This window comes from Chrysochloris asiatica, unplaced genomic scaffold (genome assembly GCF_000296735.1).
Source record: "Chrysochloris asiatica unplaced genomic scaffold, ChrAsi1.0 scaffold00283, whole genome shotgun sequence".
Classification (NCBI taxonomy): Eukaryota; Metazoa; Chordata; class Mammalia; order Afrosoricida; family Chrysochloridae; genus Chrysochloris; species Chrysochloris asiatica.
In genome coordinates, this window is record NW_006408801.1 from 2,503,511 (window position 1) to 2,513,329 (window position 9,819).

At 46.5% G+C, this 9,819-nt stretch overlaps 1 protein-coding gene across 1 annotated transcript in view; it reads left to right on the plus strand.

Annotated features, from left to right (window-relative positions):
* The first annotated feature begins 257 nt into the window (after positions 1-257).
* The window catches only part of ZNF236 (zinc finger protein 236), a 67,846-nt gene continuing 58,284 nt past the window's right edge, over positions 258-9,819 (plus strand). Inside the window, exons 1-6 of the mRNA XM_006874548.1 lie at positions 258-279; positions 417-536; positions 2,873-3,015; positions 4,117-4,281; positions 7,777-7,955; positions 8,538-8,662. Of these exons, the coding sequence (XP_006874610.1) occupies positions 258-279; positions 417-536; positions 2,873-3,015; positions 4,117-4,281; positions 7,777-7,955; positions 8,538-8,662 (754 nt within the window). The remainder of the gene's footprint in view (positions 280-416; positions 537-2,872; positions 3,016-4,116; positions 4,282-7,776; positions 7,956-8,537; positions 8,663-9,819) is intronic.

Consider the following 9,819-nt stretch of genomic DNA (forward strand, 5'->3'; position numbering starts at 1 on the left):
TTAGGCTGCCCTTTGTCAGGAATTTGAGTTTTGTTCTACAACTTTGTTCTCTTCTGTTGGGACTCATCTATGGCAATGCTGGTCACAGGGGTCAGTGGTGGTAGCTGGGCACCGTCTAGTTCTAGGTCAGCCCGGAAGACTTGCCTCTTCTCTGAGATAGTGGTTGCTTGCTTCCTGCTTGCTGCTGCTGGGTAGAGAACCAGAGTTGGGTCTTAAATGATTGCTGAATGTCTCATGGCCAGCTGCTGCTCGTCAGGATGCAGAGGATGAACTTGGTGAGTGAGCTATGTCATGCCAGTGGACTGAGCTATCCCTGGAGACTCTCGTCCTAACCCTTGGTTCCAGAAAAGCAATCTTGGAAGATCCGTGGCTGTGTCTGAGAATTTTCTGTACCTGTGTCTTCGTTGCCTGTACAGGGGTCCAGTGCACCCAGAGCCATGTCCTCTGCCTCACCTTCCTGTCTCCACCTGCTGCCCAGTGCGACACGAGCCCAGTGCTGCGAGGCTTCGGGGTCTTACAGCTATTAGGGGAAGATTGTAAACAAAAGGAGCGTTTCCTTCTTTTTAAAAAGGGGCGGAGACACTCATGGGACCCGGATGTTGTGTGAACTGATGTTAAGTGGACACATACCTATGTATTAATTGACGTGGTCACAATGAACATGTTATTTACTCTTCGGAGTCATCAACATGGTCATTCGGTTTAGTGCAGAAACTGTAAGTATAGCCTTTGAACAAGGCAGAGCTGTATCTAAAAATACGAGCAACGGCCATCTGCCCTTTCCTAAGTGGACTTCTTTTGCTGCTGAATGAAGTTGCAGTTTTCTGAGCTCCATTAGCTTTTCTTGGGACTGGAATTTGCCTTTCTCAAGGCTCTGCTGGAAGGTTTGAAGTTCTCCCCCCCGTCCCTGCCCCACCTACTACCGCCCCCCCACTCCACTCCCTCAAGGCCGTCACTGCTCTCGAATGGACTCTGCTTAGGTGAGGAGGATGCTGGGCAATCATAACTGCAGGCTCTGTTCTTAACCCCAAATCTTCTTTGTGGTCAATCAGTGCTGACTCACAGTGACCATGTAGAACAGAGGTGAACTGCCCTCCAGGGAGGGCCTCCAGGAGTCCTGGTGTGGTACTGTAGGATAAGCACTGGATTGCTAACCACACAGTCGACTGTTCAGACTCTACCAGCCTGGGGATGAGTCGGAACCAACTTGACAACGATGGCATAGGAGCTCCCAGGCGGCTAGTCTTCTAGGAGGAGGTTGCCAAGTCCTCCTCCTGCGTAGTGTCTGGTGGATTTGAACCACTTTACCTCTTGGTTTTCAACCCAGTGCTTAACACATTAAGCCACCAGGCTTCTGTTTTTTTTTTTTTAATTCAAAATAGGGGCTTACCTGTGGTCTAGTAGTAGACCATTGTGCATGCATGTGTCTTTGCCACCTGTGAGCGTGCGACGTGGAAGGCCTTTTCAGTGAGCCCTCACCCTGCTCCCAGATTGCTAAAGTGCAGTACTTTTTGGATCACATTTGATACAGAGTTGTATGGGATGTATATCTTGCCATTTGTATTTGTGTTAGACACTTTTTATTGTGAACTGGGTAAAGGTTTATAGAGCAGACCCGAAGTTCAAGGTCAACCATCCATGTGCATTTTGCTTCTTTGCTGTTCGCTGGCCACAATCTCTACAGGGTAGCAGGTGGCATCATTCATCTCCCACCCTCCCAGGCTGTCTCCAGTCCTCCTCCTTTCTTAACCCTTCTGAACTGGCTCCTTGGACAAATGCTGCCCTTTGATCTCATAATGCTGATTTTTCTAACGTGTGTGTACCTCCCCTCAGAGCTAGCTGTCTGTTGTTTGGCTGAAAGTTGAGCCCTGGGGATGAGTCCGTTTCCAAACCTGAACGGTGTTTAAAGACCATGGTGTTGGGGTTCCGTTAATCTCTGCCGACCAGTAAACTTGGTCTTTCTTTGTTTATAATGATTTTGAGTTTGGACCCACATTTTTCTCCTTCTCTGTCCACGACCTTCTAGTGTAATCCCTTGTAGAGCTGTTGGTAGGGATAGCTGGGCCCCATCTAGTTCTTTTGGTCTCAATATTTTTGGGTTTTCTAGTTAATGCGTGTGATACAATTATGCCCAAATCATGAGACTTAGAGTATATGATGAAAATTGTGGAAAACGGCAATGAAAAGATAATGGAATTTTTACACAACTCTTTTTGAAGCTGTCTTGTATTTATTTATTTTAAAGAGTCTTATCAATTTGTGGTGTCTTTTATGATATTCTGGATGATTTTTATGATTTATTTTTCTGTAATACAATATTTGTCATAGTTATTCCTACTTGAAAGTATGTTAAATTTATTGCCGCTTACTGGGATGAGTTTATAGAAGCAGATTTGCAATCTCATATATCCCTAAACCATAAGTGCATAAGAGAACATATGGTTTGTTTTGTTTTGTTTTCTCATGGACATAGTCTGCTTTCAGTAGATGAATTCGTATGTAAAGGTTAGTTTCCACTAGAACTTTGTTTCCTGAGTCATTGAAGAAAGTGGGGATTGTTGATGAGGTCTCCCCCAAGTCAGAGGGACAATGCTCAGTGGTGTGTGCAGGTTCCGAGCAGGTGCCCTGTAGGCTGACAGTGCCCTTGAACTTCGTTTTGCTCCCAGCCTTGGTCTTTCATCCCAATAGTTCCCATTTCTAATGTAGGCACGTGTCCATTTTTAGCAGTAGACGAGCTCCTTAATTTCACCTGAAATCTCCTATAAATCTCGGATATAATTTAGCTCTTAAACAATAATGAAACCGTTTTGTTATTTTTATGCGATAGGAATGACAGTGAGTACTTATTGTCTGTACTTATGTATTTTTATAGATGGAGTTTTAACACTGAATGCGGAGAATACTAATTATGCCTGCCAAGTTCCAAACTTCCATAAATGTGAAATCTGTCTGCTGTCTTTCCCAAAAGAGTCCCAGTTTCAACGCCACATGAGGGACCATGAGCGAAATGACAAGGTTCGTATTTTAAGAGGGGCACCAGAAATGGAGCGTTGAAACCGGATGGAGTATGAAAGTCCACATAGCAAATTTGAATTTTTTTTTTTATAACCGGGATTTCTATCCTACGAACAAACCCATATTTTCATATTTTTTTGAGTTACAGTTTTGTTCCCAGCTGTCATTCCATAAGGAGAGAACCCCAAGCTTGTCACGGCCTGTCTGAGGGACCAGGGTCCTTATGAATGAATCTCCTGCAGACCAAAGGCAGAGTTGATGTTTGCCAGAAGTGGTTTGCTCCACTAGGGAGGGAGTCCTAGTCTTAAAAGTCTTGCATTTCAAAGGCTCTTCAGGACGGTTGTGCTTGTACTTCAGCTGCAGGGGGCGCAGTACTTCCTTCAATAGAGACTTGAACCTCTTTCTGTAGTGGCCTTCTGGGTATGCCAAGAATCACAGTGACATATGTGACAGAGGGAAAGTGGCAGGCAGAACTCACAGAGGGGCCGCTGACTGTGTTCATAGTGGGAGGCTGGATGGACACAGGACGAGTCCAGCATCAGACTGATCACACTGCCCCACGCTGGAATCCTGTCAGGTCCGACATTCTCCTCATTGTGGTGTGCATCGGTCTGCTCCAGACCCATCACCAGTCCTTTGCTTACAAGAAGGGTGGGACACTACCCAGCTGGTAAAATCATAGACTGAGATGCGGAGAACCCTAAGTATGCCTCCCAAGTTCCAGACTCCATAAGTGTGCAACCTCCTGCTGTGTTTCCCCAACTTTGTTAAGATCCAGTTAAAGTTTGGATGTCCGATCTCTGGAGTTTAGTCAGAAACAGAAGCTAAGGAGTTGAGCTTCCTCACGTGTTTGCGTTTCCATAGAGACTACTTAGGAAGCATGGGTTGGGTGCATTCTCACACGAGTGTTCCTTCGTCTAGGTGGTTTACCTTAGGAAAGACATTTGGGGAAGGCTAACCATTTCCGACCTAGAAGAGGCGGTGGGACTTCCTGAGAGAGATTGCTTCTGTGCTCTGGTGCTTTAATCAGACGCGTCTTATTCAAGACGGCGTCTCTGGAGAGACTGTTTAAATGGCTTCTTTACTTTTTTCTCCAAATAGCCACACCGATGTGACCAGTGTCCCCAAACATTTAATGTTGAATTCAACCTGACACTTCATAAATGCACCCACAACGGGGAAGACCCTACGTGTCCTGTGTGTAACAAGAAATTCTCCAGAGTGGCCAGTCTCAAGGCCCACATTATGCTGCACGAGAAGGAAGAGGTAAGCCTTTAAGCACATACACATTGTGAGCATGCGCTGCCCCTCCAGTCAGGAGGGCTGGAGGTGTGAATGAACTCAGAAAGCCCTGCGGGTGGACTTCAGTTCATCGCCATGACACTTGCCTTGGCCGAGGCCCAGCTTACTGATGGACCGTTTTCTTTCCTGGTGATGCCAGTAGCATCGGTGGAGAGATCTTGGTGTGCAGTGTATGAGGAAGATGGAAACACACCCAAGTGGGCTGGCAGAGACCACCCCTCCCCACTTTTTTTTTTTTAACAAAAATTCACTTTCTGCAGTGGCCTCTGAAGCTGGTAGAATGTCCGTCCTCATGTGGCTCTGGGGGTCCCAGAGTATCTGGAGGGTGGGGGAGAAGAAAGTCATAGATGGCCCCCGTCTGTCTGCCCGTGTGTGTCATCGTAATGTCCCCAGCTCCAGGGATGAAAGGTGACAGTGCTGATAGGTGCACAGAGAGCCTCCTGTTGTTGGGGGTTCAAACTTAGACTTTAAATGGCTGGTATTTAAAGGAGGCTCTGCGGGTATAACAGCTACGTGCTTAGCTGCTGACCGATGCTTGGTTCCTCAGAAGACCAGCAGTGCTCTCTGACTCAGCAGTCATCGAGAAGTCCATGGGCCTCTGTTCTGTTGTCACACACAGGGGACTGCTGGGGGTTGGACTTGACTCCTTGGCAAGTAGGTTTGGGTTTCGGTTATGGTGATTGTAGGAAAATAAGAAAAGTGAAAATCCCCTCTAAGACTGCCATCCAGAGATGGTGTCTGGTAGCCGGGGTATATTGTCTTCCTAAGAGAACTAAGCAGAGGGTGTACACAGCACATGTAAAGCATGGCTCAGAAACACTGAGTTCATACTTTATCAATGGGTTCAAATCCTCTTTTTAAGTACGCTTTTAATTTCACTATAGATGGTGTCCTTGATCTTTTTGACCTTGTAGCATGAGTGGCATGTGCTTGTTTTAGAAAATGCTGCAAACACACACCTGCACACGTAATGGAGGAGGCATGAGGAGCCGTCCAGACGAGCTGTTTGCTGTCCATGCTTTCCATAGTAGTTCAGGTGGTTAGACCAGTGGTTGTGAGGTGCCATCGAGGGGTTCCAGAACCAAACACTGCCCCATCCTCACAATTGTTGTGTATGTGTGAGCCCACCGCAGCTGGACCAGTCCAGCTTGTTAGGCTCTTCCTCTTGTTCATGGACCCTCCACTGTGACTCCCGAGACTGGTCCCTCCTGATAACATGTCAGAAACTTGGAGAATACTGTATGTCTCGACCCCTGCTTTTACCATTTCTGAGCAAGGTGTACCTCTTCCCAAGCTTTCCCTCATGAGAGTGGTCAGCATGTTGACAGATGTATGTGTTATATCCATGCAGATACTCCTGCGACACCTGAGTCTGACCATTCGGTAAGGACGGCGTTACAGGCTGGGTCTGTGTGGCTCACACAGAGGAGAGGTGGAGAGTGAAAACGTCAGGTTCAGCTGTTACTTCCTCAACAGTGACCTGGGGGGTGGTGATGCAGAGTAAACAGTGTCTGATATACAACATTCAGTATTTTTACAAAAGAGATACAGCAAATTAGCAAGGTGTCGTCTTTCTGACAGTTTCTTAGAATCTTCTGTATTGTCAGCAATTCAGTGACAATCTCGGTTCATTTCCCTAAATTCTGGTATCTTCATGTTGTTATAAAGTGCTGCTTAGTTGGCTCTGACTCACAGCAACCCTGTAGAGAGTTTCCAAGACTTTAAATCTAGGCGAGAGTAGAAAGCCTCACCTTGTGTGGTACAGCCCCACTAGAAGATGATTTCTGATGAAACTGTGAAAGGGTGATTCAGATTGCTCTGTCCATCCTCATCTTTTCCTGCAGACAATCCTGACGGTCAGCTCCAGTGTTAGCATAAGCTGGTGTTTTTACATAAAGACTAGCAGAAGACGATGACCGGGAGAAATAGCAGTGTATGTTCCTGAGCAAGTTCTGCCTTTTTTTAAAATTGTGCTTCGAGTGAAAACTTACAAAACAACATGGTCTTCCATTCCACAAATGACACACATTTGGTTTCGTGACGTCGGCACGCTCCCTGCTGCCTCCTGGATGCCCTGTCCCATCCTGCCTCTGGAACTTTCTCTCTGGGCAAGTGCTGCCCTTTTGTTCTCCTATGGGTGATTGTTCTAAGGAGCATGCACCCATTTTTTACTTTTTTCATGTTTGAAAGTCATTTGAAGTTTCATGGAAGTCAATGATTGTATGATTGAATTCTGGACGAGTGACTGAATTGAAATGAGAGTGGTCAGCTCTGGGCACTGCCCGGAGGGCTTGCCCAGTACTTCCTCGTCCAATGTGGGAACAGCCCTAGGAGGGCCGCTGGGACCGTTCCCCTCATTTTCTGCCTCTGAGCTGACCATGTCCAAGTTCAGGTAGCTAGCCCCCAACCCAGGAATGCAGGGAGCAGGGCTGTCTAATGGAACTGTCACGTGAGCAATCAGACGGCTTCTCATCGCCACACTTCACAAAGCCAGATCAGCAGGTGAAGCCAAAGAACCGACTGTAACCATAAAGCCAGTGGTTCAAATCCAGTACCCGCTGCTTAGAAACCACATACTGAGTCAACGGCACTTAACAACAACAACACATTTAGTATCATAGCTCTAAGACCTCGTCAAGGAGCTCTAGTGGGGTGGTGGTTCCCCATCAGGCTGCCAACCTCAGGTCAGCAGTTCAGAACTTATCAGCTGCTCCATGAGTGAAACATGAGGTTTGCTGCTCCCCTAAAGATTGACAGCCTCAGAAACCCTGTGCAGGGTTACTATGAGTCAGTACTGACTCCGTGGCACATAACCAGCCAACCAACCAAGGTATTACCCATTCATATCTGAAAAACATTTTACATTATTTTTCTGTAACAGGTGAGATAAATTTTATTCATATATTATGCCTAAGGTTTCAATTTAAATATGAAAATATTAAGCTATTTTACATTTTTTTCTCATAGCTATTAAAGTAAATTTTATCAATTATTATCAACTCAAAGATAAAAAAATAATTGGAATTTTGCATTGTAATTTTTGGTAGTGATCTTTGAAGTCTGGTGTGTGTGTGGCGCTTACACATTAGTCGGCGGCACCAGAGCCTGGCGCCCGAGCTCGCCCAGTGGGCAGCTGCCACTCTGTCTTTAGGTAGCTTGTAAAATTGTGGTTGCCGTTTTTATTCTGTCCTGGGCCTTGTGTAGTGGGAACCATTCTACTTCTCGGCAGACGGACAAAGGGCACAGCGCCCAGTAGCTTGCACGCTGACCGTCCGTTCTTCCTCCCACCGCTTCCTTCTCTGATGTGTACACAGGGCAAGGAGGCTTTCTGGGAGGTGTGCTGGGGTTGGCACCAGAGGACGGTGTGGCTTATCCCTGGGCTGTTACCTGGACCTGAGCGGCTCTTCTGAGCAGTGATGGCGTGGACAGTGGTGGACTCACCGTGTCACTCTCTCCCAGAACCTCATCTGCTCTGAGTGTGGGGACGAGTTCACGCTGCAGAGTCAGCTAGCTATCCACATGGAGGAGCATCGGCAGGAGCTGGCTGGGCGTCAGACGCACACGTGCAAGGCCTGCAAGAAGGAGTTTGAGACGCCGGCCCAGCTCAAGGAGCACGTGAAGACGCATTACAAAATCAGGTGCGTGCTGCCCTCTGATATGCTAGGGAACCTACGCAACAAGTTACCCGGGCAGCAGGACACCGTGCAGAGTCACGCTGCTCTTCCCATACTTCTCAGAAGTCGAGAGTGACTTTCCTGCTGGAGGCGCCACAGCAGTGACGGGCTCGGTTGCTACTAAAATGCCCGTGCTTAGAAGCCACTGGTCACTCTGTGATAGGAAGAGGTGGCAGTCTGTTGTCTGTTTCCATCAAGATGACGGCCTTGGAGACACTCTGGGGTAGCCCTGCTTTCTCCTACAGGGTCTGTGGAAGTCAGAACCAACTAGACAGCAACAAGTTTGATGGTGTAGACACATATGTGAGGGGGCTTCCAAAAGTCGTGGAAAATCCCACTATCTCTTTATCTCGCTATCCCATGTACTTTTTAAAGCTCCTTCATGTGTGTGACATGTTTGGGTCTGTATCTCTGTCTCTGCATGTAATTGATGTCTAATTAAAGTGTGTTCTGATGGCTACTCAGCCGACCTCTGTGGTCAGTTTTAATTGGAATTGAGGTCTGAGGGAGCCCACTTCCTGATCACGTCCCCTTATTTTACACTAGGGTCTCAGGTCCAAGGTCGTACAACCGCAACATTGACAGAAGTGGATTCACCTACTCGTGCCCTCACTGTGGGAAGACCTTTCAGAAGCCCAGCCAGTTAACACGGCATATTCGGATACACACAGGTTCGGAAAGGCAAGGCGCGCCTGCATGTCTGATTGTGTGTCTCAGAGCCAGCGTGGCCGGGGTTCCTGGGCTCTCCCATTGCCTTTCCCATTGTTTTCTGTGTCGTTTTCATGAAATTGCAGAATCTTGCTGTTTCATTTCCTCACTTGCGAATGAATGGAGTGTTAATATCTGACATATAGTTGTTGTGTGTTGTAACTGAAAGAACATATGAAGTGCTCATAGAAAAGCGCCTGATATATGGTTGTTGTTCAGCACCATCAAGTCAGTTCCAACCCATAGCAACCCTATATAGATAGGGTTTCCGAGGAGCAGCTGGTGAGCTTGAACAGTCAACCTTGCGGTTCAAACCAACCTTGTTGTCCAACACACTAACCCATAGCACCACACCAAGACTCTCTAATACATGGTTATTAAGTGTCGCGGAGTCGATTCCTACTCATAACGACCTTGTATAGGGTTTCCAAGGAGCGGCTCGTGAGTTTGAACTGCCAACCTCCTACTTCAAACTGACCCTGCAGTCCACTGCAAATGGGTGATTAATAATTGAAACTTGATATTATTATTGATATAGTTCTTCGCTCATTTAATTCAGAAATGAATCAAGCTTATGTCAGCCATCAGACTGAGCAGACTGGGCTAGTTAGGTGTAAATTAACAAAGAAAGCACAGGGTCCTTGTATTCTATTATAATCTTGCCGTCACCAACTGATCTATAAAACATTAAAAGTAACAGCAGCATTTCTCCAGACCTGATCTGGCAGACTTGCTGTTCTTGATGCAACTGATGGAATGAAAATTGAAATCTTTCAAGAAAGTGAGGCGGCATAGGAGGCACTCACTCATCTCTGCCAAGAAATTTGGAAGACAACTGTCTGGTTGACTGATTGGAAGAGATCCATGTTTGTGCCCATTCCAAAGAGAGATGACCCGATGGAATGTGGATATCATCAAACAATCTCTTTGATATCCCATGCGAGTAAAGTTTTACTAAAGTTAATACAGAAATGGCTATAATCATACTTTGACAGAGAACATCCAGAGGTTCAAACCGGAATCAGAAGAGGCTGTGGAATGAGGGATATCATTGCTGATGTCCGATGGATCTTGGCTGAAAACAATATCAGAAAAATGTTTACCTGTGCTTTATTGACTA